Raw genomic sequence first — 20,735 nt, 5'->3', positions numbered from 1 at the left:
ATTTGCAATGGTAATTTCATGTATTTTTATTATTTTAATCTAACATAGGCTTTTTAGCTATTAAAAAAAATAATTATAATTTTATAAATGATTAATTTTTTTTGTTATTTTTTTTTGTGTTAGAGCGAGGGTAAAAAATACGGGTCTCCTAAAGTTCAGTAATTTTCTAAAATATAGCAAGTGCAGAAGCTTTTATTTTTAACATAGGTTTTTTTAGTTATTAAATAAATTTTTTTTTTTTTGTAAATAATTAATTTTGTTTTTGTTAAATTTTTTATGTTAGAGTTTTTTTTTTTGTGCACAATTTTATAGAATAAGACTAATCTCATTTAGGATTTATAATTATTCCTCTTAATAATTGCAACTTGTATTTTGATTATTCCTAGAATATAATAATATCTTAACTGGTATGATAACATTTCATTGGGTGATGTTAGAGCGAGGATAAAAAGTGCTGGTCTTGGTCTACTATTATTTTATTTTATTTTATGTGTATGTCTCATTGTCTATATAAAACCGCACAATAAGCCTGTAAGCATCTGCGAAGACGAAGGGAAGAGACCGAACAAGTGCGAGAGTGAGATTCTTTCTGCAGAGGATAGTATTATTCTGTTTTCATTTCCACAAAATTACTGTATGGAGGTTGAAACTCAAACTCTCTCTCATTTCTCCTACTCCCTTGATGGAAATGACATTTCTCACGATCTCCGTACTCACGAATCACCGCGATTCGAAATGCTGAGTGAGGAAGCCCAGGTCACCAATTCCTGTGATACGGACGATCCAGTTGGCGGCGCGTGCTTGGACAGTGCTGCTGCTGTCAAGTTGCAGAAGGTCTACAGGGGTTATCGCACCCGGCGCAGGTTAGCGGACTCCGCTGTCGTCGCCGAAGAACTCTGGCAAGTAATTTAGTTGTTGGTGCTTCAAAAATCAAAATTTCTCTAGATTTTATTTTATTTTAATAAATTAATGTTTGATGAATTTTTAAAGGTGGCAAGCTATAGACTATGCTAGACTGAATCATAGAACCATTTCCTTCTTCAATATGCAAGAAAGTGCGGCTTCGAGGTGGAACCGTATTAGCTTGAATGCTTCTAGGGTCTCTTCCTTCATCTCTGCTCGTTTATTTTTATTTTTATTAAATAATTAGATGTCTTTTGTTTTTTGTTGCTTTTTTCTTTCTAACATCATATTTCGACTATTTCTTTGACAGGTGGGAAAGGGTTTATCCATGGACGTTAAAGCACAAAAATTGGCTTTTCAACATTGGATTGAAGCTGTAATTATATCGTTTTCTTCTCTTAATAATATTCTCATATGGGAACACCTGATATTGTGTTCTTCTTTCTTTCTTTTTCTCAATTTGCTGACAATATTTAATATTATGATATAATTAGATTGATCCAAGGCATCGATATGGGCATGTCTTGCATTTGTATTATGAGGAATGGTGTAAGGCAGATTCTGGTCAGCCATTCTTTTACTGGTAACCCAATTTTGCTTTTCACCTCTAGCTATGTGATTTTTCAGGGTTTTTTTTTTTATTTATATAATTTCCTTTTTGTAGTAAAAAATGAATTTTCAATTTCAAAAGTTTATTCCTATTGGATTTGCGTGCTATTTTTTTAATTAATTAATTAATTCCACTCCTTTCAATGATAATTTTCTTATTTAGATTTAGCCATAGAGTGAAAATGAGACAGTGCACAAAATTCCATAAAACATTAATTCATATCCATGTTCTTCCTAAATGCAGGAGTATTTTATTTTGTTTTTATCTTAGTAGTTTTAGAGGCATAACAATGCCAATATGTGACTAGTGTTAATAGTTGTAGAAACCTTATTTGATAGCTAAACGTGTTTGCAAATGTACTCTATTTAGGTTGGACGTAGGAGATGGAAAAGAGCTTGATCTCAAAGAATGTCCAAAGTCGAAGCTTCGAGAACAATGCATCAAGTATCTTGGACCAGTATGTGCGCCCATACTCCACCACTACACACTTATCATTAAGAGCAAAATAGTCAATATTGCAAATTCAATTCATTTCCATAGATAATCCAAACAGTAAAATTGAATTCAATTCTGTGGTTTAGTATTTTATTCTAAACATAAGAATGAATTGTAACAGGTTATGAATTGAATTCAAATCTATATATGAATTGAATTTAATTTAACATGTGATTTGGTTCCAAACAATCTGCATATTAGTTATTACTTGGAACAGAAATCCCATAGTAATATCGAGGAGTGCAGTTCCTAACATGCTGCCTTCTATTTTCTACTTGATTTTGAACCAGCAAGAGAGAGAACATTATGAGTATATCATTTCTGAAGGCAAAATCATTCACAAACAAACTGGAGATCTCCTTGATACAACTCAAGGGGCAAAGTGGATCTTTGTTATGAGCACCTCTAAGAGACTATATGCTGGTGAGGTAAGAGGTTCATTGATAGGAGCAAGCTTTGTTATAATTCTCCCATAATTGCAGTGCTCCTACTTAATTCTAGAAAAGAAAAGTTGATGCATCATTGGTTCCTTGCAGAAAAGGAAGGGAACGTTCCATCATTCAAGTTTCCTGGCTGGGGGTGCTACGGTAGCTGCTGGAAGGCTGATGGCAGAGCATGGTATTCTTAAGGTATGGATTGGAAGGCATCGTTGACTGTAAAATTAGTCATAGTGGCACTTTTGGTATTGAATGTTCCTTCAAAACTTGTGTGTTTGTGTATAAAGTAATTGGATGACATGAAATTGGTATTCTTTTCTACTTTTAAGAGTCCCTGCCGAAGACCTGTTATGTAGCCATCCATCCATGTATTTTCTCAGACCAAGTTCCAAAATTCATCTCCAAGAGATTAGGATTCGTCCACACTAGAGGTACAACCAAATCCAACCTTTCACCACTTAATGTATCCTAAGAAATAATCTGAAAAAGGTCATGCAGACTTCCTTAGTGTTTTGCCAGCCGTACTGTTTTTCTTTTGAAATTGGCTCATGGCTGATTTGTAGTGCTTTTGCGTTCATTTAAATTTCTGCATATTGGACATTTGCGGGGCGTATATTTTCTTTTGATATTGGTTGGCCTCAAGTTATGAGGGAATACACATGCGTTTAAACATCTGTTCTTGTGTTGTGTGTTCACGCCGTGCACATCAACAGTCTTACACCTTTTTTACAGGCTGCACCTCAAACCGGAGGAACTTGTACTAAATTGACATTCATTTGACCATCAACAGAAAAGAAATCACTGTAGAAAATCAACAAGTGATGAAAATTCTGAAACTTTTTTAAAATCGTGGTCAGATGAATAAATTAATTCGATATGGCGTGTAAGTCATTGGAATTTGTATTTGATGGGATACCTGTAGGCCCTATATGGATAGTGGATCTTTTTTCCTCTGCCATCTTCTTCTCCATATTTGTTTACATATGTGTTCTGGTGTTCTGTTCGCAACCACAACCAAAGTTTCAGTAAAGGGTTAAGGGTTTCAATATGTGTCATGTTACTGATTAACTATTTTTATTGATGAATAATTGATTTTGACATTGCAGTCCATTTCTCCATATAGTGGACACTACCGACCATCAGAAGATAGCTTCAAAAGCTTTTTATCCTTTCTCAACGATAATGGAGTCAATCTTGATGAAGTCCAGGTAATTACTTTTGTCTTATGTACTCTAAAAAACATTCAACTTAAAAGTCCTTGTAAAGGTGATTTGGTCATGATCCTTGTGATCATCTTTGCCATGGGACTGTAGCCTTTTGAATTTTTTCTGCTAGTATTGTTTTTTGTTTTTGTTAGTGGCCCGGTTATTCATGGCACAAATTCAAATACCTCTTGCTCCAGATAAACAAGGCTAGTGAAGATTCTGACACCTATGACGATGGCAAATACAATGGAAGTGGGAGGATGATTGACCTTATAAGGAGCCTGGAGCCTCCTAAACTCAAAATAGAGGAGGATCCTATCTCCGAATTGCCAGAAGTTAAACAAGCAGAAAAGAAAGGTGAATACAAAAGGACCTTATCCGGTGGCCTTCAGAGCCCGAGAGCTGAGGTGCCCAAGGCGACTATACTGCAAAGAATCAATTCTAAGAAGGCAGCAAAATCATACCAATTAGGGCATCAGATTTCTCTCAAGTGGTCAACAGGTGCTGGCCCAAGAATCGGGTGTGTTGCTGACTACCCGTTAGAAGTTAGAGTACAGGCCTTGGAGTTTGTCAATCTATCTCCACGAACTCCACGCACTTCCACTTGCTGGCGCACTTCTGGTCTGGCATCACCCGCAGCTCAACCCGCACAAGATTTGCCAGGCGGTGATGGGACCTCTCACTAGCCCTTGCTCTACTGTCATTTGCCTAGTGGATTGTCAAGTGAATGCTAATGACAAAAAATAAAATGCCAATGATATCTTATTTGGATCTAAATGCGTTCCAGTTCATGATCATTAATTTGGGTTTTTCTTCAATCCACTACCATGGAAACTTTACATTTTATAGGAACACAACACGCGTGTCCGAGCCAATCGACCCGGTCCAAGTATCTTAGCTTCAATTATGCTTCCCAGGAAACCAAAAAGCGTTTAAACCTCAGTCAAGCCAAGTCATCATCTCAATATTCATGTTCTTCTCGCAATTTCTCCCGTGTCCTTGAGAACCTTTTCATTTCACGCTCGTAGTCCCGGTTACCGAAAGGCCTCTGCTCACCTTCCTTTACCAGAGTTTCATCTATAGAATTGTCATCTTTTATGGGATATGGATTTGTGATGAATGGTTGGTGATGGCGGGAACAATCAAATCTATATATAAGCTTGCGCTAAAAACTAGACAGGTGAAGCTAATGAATTAAGTTGCTTTTTGCAACGCGGCTAAAACGTTGTTTGTTTAAAATTTAAAATTTAATTTTTTTAATGTTTTTAGATTGTTTTTGATATATTGGTGTTAAAAATAAATTTTAAAAATAAATAAAAAATATATTTTAATACATTTAAAAAAAAAACATTTTGAAATGCAATCTGCTCAAATAATTTTAATTTTGACATTTTTTTTTGCTCCGAAATTTTATATATATATATAATTTTGGATGCTGATATTAAAAATAAAATTTAAAAAATAATAACAATAATATTATTTTAATATAGTTTTAAATAAAAAAAACACAAGTGGTTGATACCACGTATAAAGATAATTCGATTCTTCACTTGGTAACTGGGCAGTGCAAACAATTCCATATTTGGGCTACCTGCACGGATGGCCCGATAGCAGGATTCTTACGAAGGTTAATTGGAAAAACCCTTGCAGCAGCCATTGTTACCAATCGGGCAAATTAGCCCATGTGAGGGGAAAATATATATATAAAACTCAATCCAATTGTATTAAATTGTGACCTGGATTTAATTAAGGTTTTTTAAATGTAAAACAAATAAAAAATAAATTACTTAAAATGACATTTCAATAATGATAGAGTAAAAAGGCTAATGTCTTTCAAAAAGAATTAAATTTAAAATATTTTAATAAATAAAAAGATTTTCAACAATAACTCAGCAACTAAGATTTTAAGGGGGAAAAAAACTTCAAATTTGAAAATTCTTAAGAAATAAAGAAACTAGATTTTTTTTTAAAAAAGGAAATGTTAAGCCATGGAAACGTTCAAAAGTACAACAAAAATTAACATTTTCAAAAATTTAAAGGCTGAGATTATTTATTTACTTTATTCCTCAAATATCTTCAAAAGTTTAGGTTTTTCCCAAAACATTATTTTGATTCCTAAAACCTCAAAATAATAAAATTATCATTCATAATTCATAATTAAAATAATATTATCCATAATTCTCAAAATAAAATTCCCTTCAAACATTTCATTAAATAATTTTTGGGCAGCAAACTTTCTTAAAGATTGACACCATGAACATGAACAAAAGTAACCCAAAAAAAAAAAAAAAAGCAACCCATAAAAAATTAACTAATCTTCTTCTCTCAGGAGATATTGTTAAGAGATTTGGATATAATCAGAAATATATTTAAACCATTCACTACAATCTCCCTCTGTCCAGTCAACACAAAAAAAGAGTTTCATACACTATTAAAATCAGACTAGCCGTCTTGAGTTCCAAGAGGATAATCAGAAGCACTGAGGTTGATAAAACCAAATCCCAATCTTTGCTTCTTTTGAGTGGAATTGCACAAACACGAAAGAAGTGTATTACAAACCATGGTTGCTCCTCTGCAGGTGCCACTGGTCAATAGACCTGCACTTTGTCACGGATAAAATTAATTTTTTTAAAATGATAAAAAAAACTTTTTGAATATTGATACAATGACAGATTAGATTAACCTTCGTCCTCCAGCAACTTAGGTCATGAATTTTATTGAATTTAATAATATTTTAATACACTTGTTTTATTTAATTATATGATAAAAATAAATACTTATAAGATTAAGTATCGATATAAAAATAGATAATTATTTGAGAAAGTAATAACTTTATAGAAAACCAACAAAAATAAATCATACAGTTTATTTCCCAATCAATTTATATTGAAAGATAACATCGAAAAAAATTTAAAAACAATTAAAGGACAAAAAAATATTTAGTCAATGGATAAACTCGTCAAACTCGTGAATCAGGTAATTCATGCTAGCACGTCAAACCTGTGAATAGGATTATGGCCTCTATTGGGATTATAATTTGTTTTTTTATCTATTTTTTTATTTAATTATATAATAACAAAAATAAACAATTACAAAATCAGACACCAACCCAATACCAAGATGTTTTTGTGAGACCATAATAACCCCATAAAAAGGAAAATGAAATCAATTAAGAAACTAAGTTCCCAGTTAACCAATATCTAAGGATAAAAATGCAAAAAAAAATTAATTAAAAAAAAAACAGGAAACAGGTCAACCAGCCAAACCTGTAAAAAAATCTATGGACTTTATAAAATTTAATAAAATAAATTTTCTCTAAAACTATTTTTTTTAATTATATGAGAAAAAAAAATGATAACAAAATTCAAATTCAATTAAAAAAAATAGACAACCCACCAAACCTATAAACAGGGGCAACATAAGTTACCTTAGTAAACTACACTAACTCTATAGAAAGACAAAAAAATAAAAAAATAAAAAATTATGAAGTCAAATTCTCAACCACCCAAGTATTAAAACATGAAATCAACAAAAACAAATTTGAAAAAAAAATAATAACAAAAATTCAATAACAAAAAAACATAAAAATAAAAGATAGGTGTAGATAAACAGTGATTTCCCCATACTCTTTAGTTTTTATTAACTAACTATTTGACTCGTGCTTTACTGCAGACCGTAATTAAAAAAAAATTGGGTATGTAGTCTATTTCATATGTTTTTTTTATTACATAAAAAAATTCAAAGTATAAATTAAAAAGCTTTTGCAAACATTTAATCAAATAAATTGAGAATCATCTATGTAAATAAACAAAAAAAAAATTGTTAACAGTAATTAAAAGAGAAATTAAAAAAATTAAGAGATAAATATAAATTAAGATATTTTATCTTGTAAAATGAGACATTTAATGTTTATGTCTGTTGAATTTGTTTATTAAAATCAATAAAAAGTAATAGAAATAGAAACATATATAAAACTGATTGAGTAAAAAAAAAATGAAAAAAAAAATATTATGCAAGGGTGAACATATTAAAAATATTATTTTAAAATAAATATTATTTTAAAAAAGTAAAGCTAACCCTATATAAAATAAAAAAATTATTCAAAAATTAAATACAAACAAATGTTTTTTTTAAAAAAAAACTCTATTGAAATAAAAGCTTGCAAAACTCATTCTGTAGGTTATGTGATTGAGATAAACTGATAGCAAAGAAATTGAAGATAATTGCAAAACCAATCCTTTTTAAAAAAATAATAATTTAGAATGATAAATTGTAAAAGAAAATAAAAAAAAAAGATACTGAACCACATTAACTTCAAAGTCGTTATTTGTATCATTAGATCGAAAGCACCACAAATGAAAAAATCACGAAGCTCAATCCATAACAAATCAAATGCAGAAGGATGAAGTCAGAAAAAATCAATCACATAAAAATTGTAATTAAAAGAATGTGGGTGAAAATAAAAATAAAAAATAAATTAGAGGGCGTCAAAAAAAATTAAATTGGAGGGTTAAATTGAAAATAAAAAATCATTAACAAAAAGAAAAGGAAATAAAAAGAATGAGGGCTAAATTAAAAAAATAAAACAATATAAACTTGGATTGAAGAATAAAATTGAAAACCAAGAAAACTTTAACGAAAGAATCAATGAAAAAAAACAAAAATCAAAAATCAAAAGTACAAATATCAAATTGAAAAAAAATATATATGATAAATTGTAATTTAATGACTAAATTAAAAACATAAAAAACTTTTATAAAAGAACCAATAATGAAAATTAACAATAAAAAAATATAAGGATTGAAATTGAAAAATCAAAATAAAAGAGGACATACTTGTACTTTCTCTAGAAGATAGAGAAAAAAAATTAAGAAAACAAATTGACCACCAGTGATTAACAACCCATTATTTGCCATCATGTGCCATATTATCAGGAAGAGGTTGCGATGAGGCTTTTAAATAGACGGCAATGGGGTAGGTTTGGCCACTAGATATCGTTACATGCACCTTCTAAAATACACGGACATCATCCACCGCTGATAAGTAATGAGCATCTCCTAATAGTTTTTTCAAATAAAAAAATATTTTTTCAACTTAAAAAAAGGTACCAGAATGCCTTTTATGAGTCTGAGAGTCACAAAATATGAAAGGACACAAATCCCCCCTTGCTTTGTTTTTTTTTTTTAATTTATTTTTCAAGGGTAAAAACATATTTTTACTGTTTTATAAGAAGCGAAACATGAAAAAAATCATTGGTGAACATCTTTAATTTTTTTTTTAGCATTAGAGGTAAATAATTACTTAATAGTTTAAAGTTTTTGAAATGACTAAATGAACTCGTGTCAACAATTCAAGAATTTGTTGATCTTAGAGGTAAATTTATTAGTTTACCGTGCAAACAAATTAAAAAAAAACAAATATACTTCTAAACAATCTTTTAATGACTAATGAACTTTTAGAAAAGATCAAATTACCTCTACCACTAAAACTAAGGTTTCATATTTGTTTTTTGGTTTTTTTGTTTGATTTGAAATATAAAGTATAATTTTTCAACTTTAGCGAGAAACTGAAATCACGACTAAACTTTATGAGATTTTTTTTATATAATTATTTCATTTAATTATTATGCATTATTTATCAGTTTAGTGATTTCATAATATATACTATTATCTATTGGTTAAAACCTTCCCCTTCAAGTTGTCTCATGACACATATGATCTAGAGTTTAGACTGAGTCAGGTCAGGTAAAAATAAAGAAAGAATTAACCCAATATGACCTAGTAAAAAATCAAGATTAACCGCGTTAATCCATCTAACCATCTAATTACCATACCGATTCATTTACTTTTAAGTTTTAACATGTTTTTTTAAATAATATTATAAATTTGTATTTAAATTTTAATAATTTATTTTTCAATTATCACGTATCTAGTATAAAAATAACAATACTAATAATAAATTGTTTATGAAACTCAATTTATTTATTTTTAGTTTCTTAAAATTTTAAATAGATTTTGAACATGATTTTAACACATTTATAATTTGTTTTTAGCTTTCAATCTTCTTTTTTTAGTTTTTAAAAATCTTAAATAGATTTTGAACATGATTTGAACATATTTATAACTTTTTCAGCGTTCAATCATACTTCAAATATGGACATAATATTTTGATATTTTTTAATCTTGATTTAATAATCATAAGTTTTTTTAACAAAAACAATGATTTTAATTTAAAACCCTGTGTTTGCTAAAATAACATAAGAGAGATGTTAATAAAAAAATTTATTTTAGTTGAGAAATATATGTATTGTGATTATTTAAAATGACTTATATTTGTTTTTAATACAACTGTTGTTCTATAATTTGATTAAAAAATAATTAAAAAGTTATATATAATGTAAGATTAGATATGTTAATATACATCTTTATTTGAGTTTCTTAACTCAATATTTGGTTTAGACCAATAAATTTATTATTATTTATTATAATATATAATTTTAGATTTATTTTATTTATTGCATATATTAATATTTTTTTGCAATAAAAATTTATATGGATGAAAATGAAATTTTTTTAACTAATTATATTTTCAGATTTAATAAAAATATAAAAAAAATCCTCAATACCTGAATATTTTGCTTTTTACGTTTAATTGTTTTTATACCAACGCGGCATGCAAACTAGTATAATGGAAAAAGTATGTGGATTGTGGATATAGATAGCAAAATGTAATTTTTAAACATAAACCCTAATTCGTACACACAATTCAATTCTAGTTAATTCACAAACTTACTGCAGTGACGACACGTAGGTAAATTGCCAACTGTAATTTTGAAACATGAACCCTAATTCGTACGCATAATTCAATTCTGGTGAATTCACAAACTTACTGCCCTGACAACACGTAGGTAACTTGCAAATGAAAAGAAACGGAGCAGAGTAGTGTCGTAATAAGAAAGTGGACCCAACTAACGCCAACAACCAGCAGTCTAGTCGGGACACGTGAATAAAAATCTATTTAATATGATAGTGTTGTGATTATTTTTTAAAATATTTTTTATTTAAAAATATATTAAAATAATATATTTTTTTAAAATAATATTTTTAAATTAAAACAACAAAAGATCTAAGAACACATCAAAAAAATAATTAATTAATTTTTTTTATTTTAAAAAAACGCTTTCCATTACAAAAACAAAGCCTAAATGAGCTCACAGCTGTAAGTAACCAGGTGTCATCTTCGTACTCAACAGCTGTAAGCCCACTCCGCAACTGCAAGTCCTATTTATTAAATTAAACGACAGTAAATGCAAAATGGCCGCCTTCCCCCCTCAGTTTTCATTGCGGGCTCGCCTAGACGCGGCAAAATGGACACGTGGAAAGATATACTATCATTTCCACGTGTAGATCCATAGCCTTGCCACGTATGTTATGGCCTGTTACCCAAAATGAAACTCCCGGTCTGGGCGCACGTGCGAGGGCTCACGCGTGTGTAGCTAGCCAACGTGGGCTAAAAAAAAACTTGGCAAGCAGAGGTACATGGGCGCGAGTTACCAAAGATGTTGAGCAGCGAGCTGGCATGACACGTGGCGAACGCACAGAATCTGTGGGCTAAGCTAACCAGTAGTAGAGAGTAGTAGGAGTAATAGTCTCTCTCCTCTCTCTTCTACTTCTAAGTTTTCGCACTAACCTTACCTTCCATTCCCTTGAAGTATTGAGTGAGTGATATTTGTCTCTTGGTTTTTTTGGTTCTTTCTTCCCTGTAATAATAACCATTTGGGTTCCGGGTTATGGATTTGGATTTAGAGAGATGTTCGGTTTCGAGTTCGGGTTCTTCGTCGGCCGCGGATCGGATGGAGCTCGAGGCGGCGGAGGCTTTGGCTGATTTGGCACATTTAGCGATGCGAGAGAGCAGCGGCAGTGAATGGGGAAGCAAAGGCAAACGAGCTAGGAAGCGAGTCAGGGCTGAGTCTGACTCGGTCTCCACTTATTCCGATCTCCCCCGGGTTCGTTTTTTAAATTTATTTTTATTTTTCTGCTCGCCAACTCTTATTATCTACATAGTAGAATACTTCAGCGTATATATTTTTTTTAAAGTCAATTTTACATCTGCACTGCTTCACATAAATAAAAGTGGAGTATAGTAAAATATTTAACATTCGAATTAATTTATGTATTTTTAGTTTCATCGAATTAAAATAAAGTCACCAGTCTAAACAGTAATGCTAATGCTAATCTTACCGGAAATTCTTTCCGAATTCACTTTCATTTTTTTTTTAAATTTTTTTGAGGTCTAAATTTGTTACGCGCGACTATACTGCTTGCCCTGTATCAGTAGATGCACCGAAAGTAGTAGCACTATTGAGATATGTTTTTTTGGTTTATAGCAGGATCGAGCAGTTGTGGATCAGCAGCCAATACATAGCAATGTAGTGAAGCCTGCAAGACAAGAGCTGGATGCAGATGTGCCAAAATCAAGTCCTAGTTGTGCAACAAGTTACCCATCGTATGGCACTGGCAGGTCAAGGCTAAATTTAACCGAGGTAAATATTAATTCCTTTGGGACTGCAATGTTGCTTCGCTGCTTCCTCAGTATAACCATCTGAATTTTCCACACAGGCTGAAAAGGAAGAACGAAGACTGCGTAGAATATTGGCAAACAGAGAGTCCGCTCGACAGACTATTCGCCGTAGACAGGTATGATGTGTTTGCTTGATTTGGTGGATTGTTTTGCTTCTTTGTTTAAGTTTTAACTAAGTGTTGCCCAATGATGAATGGCTATAAAAAGATTCGGCACATACTTGCGCTCATTCAAGTCTTGGAAGAATGTTTAGGGATCTTTATTGCTCAGTTACTTGTCTTAGCTTTCAGTCATTGGGGCCTATCTCATTTGCACCTCTCTTACCAATATCTAGTAGCTTACATCTGTTCCAAAGGCCAATATTTATAGATTGTTTTTCCTCGTCAAATCAAACTGCACTTAGCTGTAATAGAGATCAAATGAGAGGTCCACTATTAAATTGGCCATTAACTACTCATATATTGGCCTTTTCTTCTATTGCTCGAGCAAATCTACTTCAATTAACAACAACTTGCCATTATATATTTATAAGATTTTCTATGTGCATGCCTAATTATTTTTCTGTTCTTTTTACTCGTTTAAACATTTAGTTTTGTACTCTTTAATCTTTGAAGTGGGTAATTTATGTCTAGTCATGCTGATTCTCAGTTACTGTATTTGCCCTCTTGCTTCAGGCTCTGTGCGAGGAGTTAACTAGAAAAGCTGCTGATCTGTCATGGGAGAATGAAAACTTAAAGAAGGTAGGCACTAGGCATTTTTGCTTCTCCAGAAACTTCAGCATCTCCCACCAAGAGTTTTTTTTATAGTGATACTAAATAATTCTGCATGTAAACATTTTGGTAAAAGTTTCAAAGTTTTTCAAGTTATTTGCTTTTTTTTTTTAATGCTTGCATAAAAATCCATTATCTTATGCTAATGTAAGCTTTTTCATATTTGACGAAATTTCGTTCAGGAAAAAGAGCTGGCCTTGAAAAACTATCAGTCTTTAGAGACCACAAATAAACACTTAAAGGCACAGGTGAGTTGTAGATCACCCCCATATTGGTTCTCCTGTTTTTCCTCCTTGGATCAAATCTTATGGTTGATCATAACAAGACAACATAAAAGTATCTGTCTTCTTATTGTAATTTCCGAACTTTCCAGATGGCTAAGCAAATAAAAGCTGAGATGGAGGTATCTCCTGGAGACCTCAAGTCAGCCCTTGTTGACATACCTACTACTGCACCAACAAACTGCCCATTGCTTGTATATAACCAACATGCATTTTCACCTCATTGCTGGCCTTCTATTATTCAATCATCAAATCCTATCCAATCACATTATACAACTGAAAATGCCATTGTAATTCCGTCAAACATGCCCATGCCAACTAATGGAACACATGATTCATCACAGCTGCAACAAGAAAACACTGTAATTGTCAGTGGCCCAAGGACACCCTTATATGTAGTTTCCTGTCCATGGTTCTTTCCAGGTCCTGATCATGGGAATGGACTCCATGCTCAGCCTTCTTTTAGCTTTAAACACAGACAAGATGGGATTTCGTTGAATAATCTATGTTGTGGTAGTTCATCTCCAAAAGCTGCTGCACCTATGGAGAACCGGCATTCCTCTTTATCCATTATAGTTAAATCAGAAACTACTAGCTCAGAAGAAGTCAGGGTTATCAATGATCTCAATGAGACGCCAGTAGGATTTACCCTGTATGGAGGTGGTCAGTGCGAAGGAACTCACCCTAAAGAAATGATTCTTACTCCTGTACCTCCAACTTCTGTTACGCCAGCAGTAGCTGTTAAAAATGAGGCTGGGCAAAAGTCAGAGCATGCTTTCGGTGCTAATGGTATTTGCACAAAAGCTAGTCAACTAAGGTGTGTTTTACCAGAAAAGAATCAAGACCCATTTAAATTCCCGAGCAAGAAGCTAGTGGATGCAGCTTCTGCAGCAGAGGCAAGGAGGAGGAGAAAGGAACTTACAAAACTAAAAAACCTCCATGGCCGCCAATGTCGATTGAATTGTTGAGTCTTTGGCGTAGATTTGGATGGGTTTTTTTAGTTCCAGGAGCTTAAGCTGGTTGGAAGGATTTGGAAAGCAGGAAAAAACACTTCTAAAGGGAATACATATTAATCGGTTATTTGTTAAATCTTTGGGGACTACTATCAAGTTTTGAGGTTCCAAAGCTCTTTATCTGTCAGCCGTGTTGAATTCGGGGTAAATTTTAGTAGCCCTATTATTTGGCATCAGTAGCTCGACATGATGAAAGCTTCTAATTAAGAAGACAACAATACCTCAAGCATGTAACCTTTTTCGTTTTCTTTTCCCTGTTGTCTGTCTTTGGAAGTTTGCTGTCGAAATGGATAATTTAGCAAAGTGAGGCTGCCATTTTGATGGTCGAGATGGAGAGGGCAGCAAAAACTGAGTGACTTCAAAATTAGTTAATGGTTTGTAACATCATTTTGTAAGATGATGATGTATCTTTTTCTGAAAGCGCATCCATGAGTTTAGGCTTAACGTCTTGAAATCTGTTTTTATTGTTGGTCCTTGATCATCTTCACTAGAATGATTGCTAGTACCTTTGCATCTTCTAATTATAACACTCTGTTATGGCCAAAAAACATGAGTCCATCCCCAACCCTGTTCTGATCCCTTTTTAACTGCTGAAACTTTTGTAATTAGCGGCTCCTGTGGATAATTAGGGTTCTTTCCCAATGCTCTCAAGAGAGTAACTTTTTCTTTGTTTGTTTGAAATGCCTGAGCTAGTTCTTAGAAAAAACTAGTCTAGCTCCACCCTTGGCGTTGTGTGTTTTCTCAATGCTACATGTGGGCTGTGGCAATTTTTCTCTGAGGAACATGAAAGCTTCCTCAATGAGGATGATGGTGTTAGACGGGTGCAGGCGCTGTGTGCATGATTCTGTTAGAACCTTCTTTCCGGTAAAATTTAAGTAAGCTAACATTTACGATTGCAGTGCGATAGATACATGGATAAAATGCAAGGAATTGATGCGTCTCTGCAATTACTGAAATCTTTATTTACAGGAAAAAATAGGAGAGTTAACTTAAACATTAATACTAAAGAGGTAATTATGAAAAACGAGCAGACAACAAATCTGAGTAAAAAAAGTACATAAAGAGTACCTATTGCGATGAATTGTAGATAATAATGGGGCTCCTAACAATGTGCTTTGAGTCGCTCCACTCGAGTAGAGCTGATAGGAGTCGAGTCCCGTTTTGCATGGAACCACCCTCCACAAAAACCTTGAAAGATTGCTTTTGGTGTGGCCGATTGAATTTCAAACTGTTTGGTACAATTTTGATTGATAGATCCTTTGGTGAAGTTACAGTCGCCTTATAAAGTGAATTATTGCCATACCCTACATTAGTCAATGTGCGGTAGAACACAGCGGAAATGTTGGATTCGGCACTCTTGAGCTGGGCATGCATGGAAGGGTAGTTGAGGCCATCCGTGCCTTGAGCAGGCTGGAAGTTGGAGCACCTGTACTTTTTCTTGCCACCTAGTAGTAGACTGATGGTTGTGCTGTTGTAGCCTTCCTTGCATAGGAATCTAATGTACGAACTCATTGGAATGTCATAGACAAGTCCAGGGTGCACCGCCTTCAATGGGTTTATTTGCCCTGATCCAGATCCTAACTCTGCATCTACGTCTTTAATCTTGATAGGCGTGGCTGGATCAGAAAAGAGATGCATTGGAATATCACTTTCGAGCACGCTATCAATCAAAAATTCTTCCTAGTAAATATGGTTTTAGTAGAGTTTTGTCACCTGTAGTCATGAGTGCAGACTTGATCGCAGCAGGTGACCAGTCGGGGTGGAAGGTCTTAACATAGGCGGCGGCGGCTGCAGCATGTGGGCAAGACATTGATGTTCCTGATATAATGTTGAATGGGGAATATCGGCTGTCATTTGGATCCCCTGTCACTGTTGCCAGTTTTGAGTAGGCAGCTAATATACCCAGCCCTGGTGCTGCAATATCAGGCTGTCCAACTGGGAATTTTAGTATGTGGAAACCAACATAAAAGAAACTAGTAAGGTCTCACCCACCTTAAGGATGTTGAGGTTGATCAACTGAGGTCCTCTTGATGAGAAAGATGCTACAGAGGGAGCACTCATGTAAGTAGTTCTCGTCTTGTAGATAACAGCGCGAGGGTTCCTGCAATTCATTTATCCCAAACGCCAAAAAGATCAACACCGTATACCATATCGTGAAAGCTCTTATATATTTTTCAGATAGTAATAGGAGCAGCTCTATCAAGAGTATGATCAGAAACTAAGTACCTGGTGGAGTTGATGTACACATCAATCTTGTAGCCATCCTTGAGCTGGACGCTGGTTCCAGGTATTACGGTGGCATAGGCTGTGTCTGTTGGTGCATCAAGCGACGTGATCACTCCAGCTCCTTGAAGCTCTTTTATAGTGTAATCCTGGCCGTTGCTCCCCAGGCAGTACACCAGTTTTCCTTTCACTTTGTCCATGCTTAGAGTCCCATAATCGCAAGCACTGTCATCATCGTTTAAAACAGAAACACTTGGTTAGGAATTGAAAATGCAAGCCAGAAACAAGCACCATGACATGTACGCACCTAGGATTTCGACTTAAACACGGTGAAGAAATCAAGTAAGAACAGGGGGTGTAAAACAAGGCTTCAGTTTTCAAGTTGCTTTGGGTACATACCCTGAAGCATATTCCCGGACACGTACCTGATATTTCCGTAGTGATCTCCTGAACTGTTGGATGCACGGGCTCCATCGATAAGAGGGTATGTCTCCTTTTTTGGTGAAAATGTATTAATTGAAATTCCCTATCATCAATCAGAACAAATTTGAATCTGCATATATGAGCTTTCTGCTGAATGGGCTCCTAAATGTTCACTCATGGAGTGATTAAAAGACAAGACTCAAACACACAGAGATTAACTTACAGTGGCTTTCATGCCATTGCCCAGCTTAACTGCAGTTGTAAATTGCCTGTCAATGCTAGTAGCGGCAATTGTCATGATCCACGGTGCAACGTTTTCAACTGATCCTGGATAAGGCCCGTTATTCCCTGCAGAACAAGAGGTCAATATACCTTTCTTCATGGAATGGAATGATCCAATGGCAATCGGGTCCTGGAAAAAACTCCTAGAAGCCCCTCCTATTGAAACTGATATTATGTCGACCCCATCAGAAATGGCATCGTCAAATGCAGCTAGCAAATCCATGTCACTGCAACCAGATCCCCAGCACACTTTGTACATGGCAATGCGGGCTGATGGTACACCTCCACGTGCAGTTCCTTGTGCTATGCCATATAAGCTTGCATCCTTGACAGCAATACCAGCAGCGGTTGAGGAAGTGTGGGTGCCATGTCCGTCTAGGTCGGCTGGACTTGGGTTTTCTACCTCAGAGTTCTCAAGATTGTAATACCTTGCACCAATAACCTTGCTGCCACAAGTTAGAAAGTTTCAGAGTTAAAATCATCGAGAGGGAAATTGATTTAAATTTTGTCTGTTTTCACTAGTCCTGGTTGTTAGTCTTTTATCTTATGTTTTTTCAGAGAGATGATAATTAAATAACAAGAAAATGCTTTAAGAAAGTTGTGAGCTATATTGAATCATAACCTTAATTTAAGATCTAATGATGGATTGACTCATGTTTTTTCTTAAGTCTGTTTTTTTCCATAATCTTAACAAACTAAAGCCAGCAACTACACCAAAGGAGAGTTGCATTTCATTTTGTTATTAGCACATTTTTGTTCTTCATGGTCGACATCATTGACAGGAAAAAACAGAAAGGAAATACTTGTTGCAGCCCGTGAAGTTGGCTCCCTTGACACATTTTCCCTTCCATTTTGCTGGGACAGGCCCGTAACCTTCATCGTTGAAGCTGGGAGCATCGACATAAATTCCTGGACACAAAGTAGCATTGATTTTTTTTTTAATAAAACCCCTTCCTTTTTTTTTTTTTTAATTTCTTGTCAATTAAAGGAACATTTAATTACTCACCAGTATCCAGCACACCAACTATGATATTGCTCTCTATATCAAGTCTCCTCTTCGCTGTTTGGGGCATTCCCAGAAAATCCCATGATCTTGTTGTGTGAAGTTTGTTCCTAGTATTTGCAAACACTGACACTACACTATCTTCATCTGCATCAAATGTAGAATGTTACAGATAACTTGGGCAGCACAAGATGTGTCTAAAGCTGGATTGCACTTGGACAAGTATTGATATCCTCGATCAGCAGTATATATATATATATATATATACCTGACAGTCTCTTCACTTCATGGGGCAACAGCCTAGCAGCAAAACCATTGAAGTTCTTTCCGTAGCTATATATTTTGGAATTCTTGGCAATAGATTCGCTGAAAGATATCAATAATACATAAAATTTAATGCTCTCTCATCCAAAAGTCTTATTCTGCATGTACTGTTGTTAAAAGTATTTAAATAATAAATTAAAGCCATTAGTATTCGAAACTGCTTCGCTTCGCCGAAGAAATTATTAGGTACAAAACAACGGTCAAATTATATTTGCTTTTCAGGATGCTATGATGCATTATGATAGTCCTGTATTTATTTGTAACTTAGTCATGATGTGAGTTCTCTGTCCAAAAAACAAAAAAACATGTAATTGAGAAGAGGTTATATTTTGGGTAAAAGGATGGTGATTCATACTCTCCGGTAGCAGCCAAAAGCAGGCTGTGGTGTTCGTCTGACGTTGATATTCCCGCTCCACGCGCTTCTCCCATGTAGACAATGTACGGCTGATGATCCCAAAGCAAATTATTAGCCAATGGTTCAACTTTTAAAAGTATTTTAAAAAGAATTTAATTTTTTTTGTTTTTTTCTTTAAATATTTTCTTTAAAATTGTTTTAAAAATATAAGAATATTTACAATATTACTATATACGCGCTTATATTATTATCCTTCAGTTATCCACTATTCTTTACCAATTATATCCTTTAATTTTACTCTTAATAACTACCTAATATTTCTAATTCTATTCGTCCATTAAACATTCACATGACAGCTCTAAAATTTAAAGATTGATCAAATATAGAGTTAAGAAATTAATTTAAACTAAAATATTTAGAATAATTAAATCCATTTAAACTTGAAATTAAAAAGAAGCAAGGAAACTTTGAATTTAGAAGTTACGAAAATTAAAAAAAATAAGAAAATCTCTCTACTAAAAATATTAATTTAAAATAAAAAATAATTTTTCTTAAAAACATAAAAAAGTCTACAAATGAGCGGAGACAAAAGGTACCTTCCGTTCACTGCCATTGGATGCGTGAACTGCAGTTACAGTGGCTACTAACGCAAACACGAGGAGATTTTGTGTCACTGTCTTCATTGTAGCTCTCTCACTAATTTCATTTTAAGGTGAGAATTTCTTGCTTTTTAAATAGGTTGTGAGTGGAGAGTATCGACCACCAGACCCTCTTGCTGTATCGATTTCTGTTAATCAGGCACAAAATATATGCCTGCAGAATAGATCCTTGGGGAGGAGCAAGTCGTGAGAGTTTGGTGGCTTAGCTTTTGGATCTTCACTTGCTCGGTCATTATACATTTGTGTTCTTCATCAAGACAAGAGGCTTGTCCCTCGCATAATTAGTTTTATTACTAAAATTATTTTGATTGCTTCACGTGTGAAATGTTTTTGAAATCATTTTTCTTATGTGAATTTGAAATTTATAAATCAAAATTGTTTTTTTTAATAACATTTTATTGAAAAATAGTTGAGAAGGAAGGGGCCGGGGAGGTTTTTCTTCTTAGAAATGTTGTTGATATTGTCATCCTTGTCAACCCATCATTCATTGTTGAGGACAAAGAAAAAAAATAAAATAGTGATTATAGAAGAAATCGAAGATGATGGAAGCTAGCTTACAAGACTCCAATGGCAGCATGCATGCAATTATCACCTCCAGGCATGGATGCTTAAGATCATGACCGATAATTTAATTAATGCTAAATAATTTTCAAAAACTATTATGAATATTAAGAATTTTAAATTGTTTCCTTTGATCATATATATTAGTTCATCTTAATTTCAAACTATTCAAATGTTAATTAATTCATAATAAAGTATATTTAATTGTAGTTAATTATTTGTTTAAATCAGAATTTAGTGGAAAGTAATATCAAAAGTTTTATTTAATTAAAGGTTCTTTTGATCATTATTCAAGCTCAGCAAATAATAAATAATTCTTTTTTCGAAAAAGTGTGTTAGATATAGATTTTGACATAAAATCTATACTCTTAGATTTATTATTAAAAATAATAATAATTTAGTAGTAATTCAAATTATGGCTAACAAAATTCTTAAGCAATACAAATATAATATATGTTTTTCTTTTTTTATAATCTCATCAATTGAATTAGATTATCAAATATAACTTTACAATGAAATAAATTAAACTTTAATATGAAACAAATTGGATGGAGAGGGGGGGTTGGAGTTTTTATTGTTTCTTGCAATTATATAAAATCATAAAAGCTTAC

General features: G+C 33.4%; 3 protein-coding genes across 4 annotated transcripts; 2 read left to right on the top strand and 1 right to left on the bottom strand.

The window, feature by feature from the left end:
• The first annotated feature begins 502 nt into the window (after nt 1-502).
• On the top strand, nt 503-4,427 carry LOC18100055 (IQ domain-containing protein IQM3). The gene is made up of 9 exons (XM_006381237.3): nt 503-899; nt 991-1,099; nt 1,214-1,279; nt 1,398-1,486; nt 1,883-1,970; nt 2,299-2,436; nt 2,545-2,637; nt 3,552-3,653; nt 3,848-4,427. The coding sequence occupies exons 1-9, from the start codon at nt 637-639 to the stop codon at nt 4,334-4,336; spliced, it is 1,437 nt and encodes a 478-aa protein (XP_006381299.3). The 5' UTR covers nt 503-636; the 3' UTR covers nt 4,337-4,427.
• Nucleotides 4,428-11,198: 6,771 nt separating this feature from the next.
• Nucleotides 11,199-14,738, top strand: LOC18100054 (uncharacterized). Of its 2 annotated transcripts, none has more exons than XM_024602706.2 (6): nt 11,199-11,655; nt 12,040-12,192; nt 12,269-12,346; nt 12,905-12,970; nt 13,183-13,248; nt 13,374-14,738. In XM_024602706.2, the coding sequence occupies exons 1-6, from the start codon at nt 11,440-11,442 to the stop codon at nt 14,247-14,249; spliced, it is 1,455 nt and encodes a 484-aa protein (XP_024458474.1). In that variant the 5' UTR covers nt 11,199-11,439; the 3' UTR covers nt 14,250-14,738. The 2 variants fall into 2 exon arrangements, with proteins under 2 accessions (XP_024458474.1, XP_006381298.1); XM_006381236.3 differs by having other exon boundaries at nt 11,200-11,655; nt 12,037-12,192.
• Nucleotides 14,739-15,224: 486 nt separating this feature from the next.
• On the bottom strand, nt 15,225-19,667 carry LOC18100053 (subtilisin-like protease SBT4.15). Its single transcript, XM_006381235.3, has 11 exons — nt 19,501-19,667; nt 18,905-18,993; nt 18,494-18,591; nt 18,229-18,372; nt 18,026-18,131; nt 17,164-17,668; nt 16,943-17,043; nt 16,521-16,742; nt 16,287-16,395; nt 16,008-16,221; nt 15,225-15,910 (listed from the first exon to the last, which is right to left on the bottom strand). Exons 1-11 carry the CDS (start codon nt 19,585-19,587, stop codon nt 15,363-15,365), a joined length of 2,223 nt encoding a protein of 740 aa, XP_006381297.2. The 5' UTR covers nt 19,588-19,667; the 3' UTR covers nt 15,225-15,362.
• Between the last annotated feature and the right edge of the window lie 1,068 nt (nt 19,668-20,735).

The sequence above is a fragment of the Populus trichocarpa genome, chromosome 6 (genome assembly GCF_000002775.5).
Source record: "Populus trichocarpa isolate Nisqually-1 chromosome 6, P.trichocarpa_v4.1, whole genome shotgun sequence".
Lineage (NCBI taxonomy): Eukaryota > Viridiplantae > Streptophyta > Magnoliopsida > Malpighiales > Salicaceae > Populus > Populus trichocarpa.
Note: the sequence above shows the minus strand (reverse complement) of the source record. Positions and strands in the feature narration are given on the sequence as shown.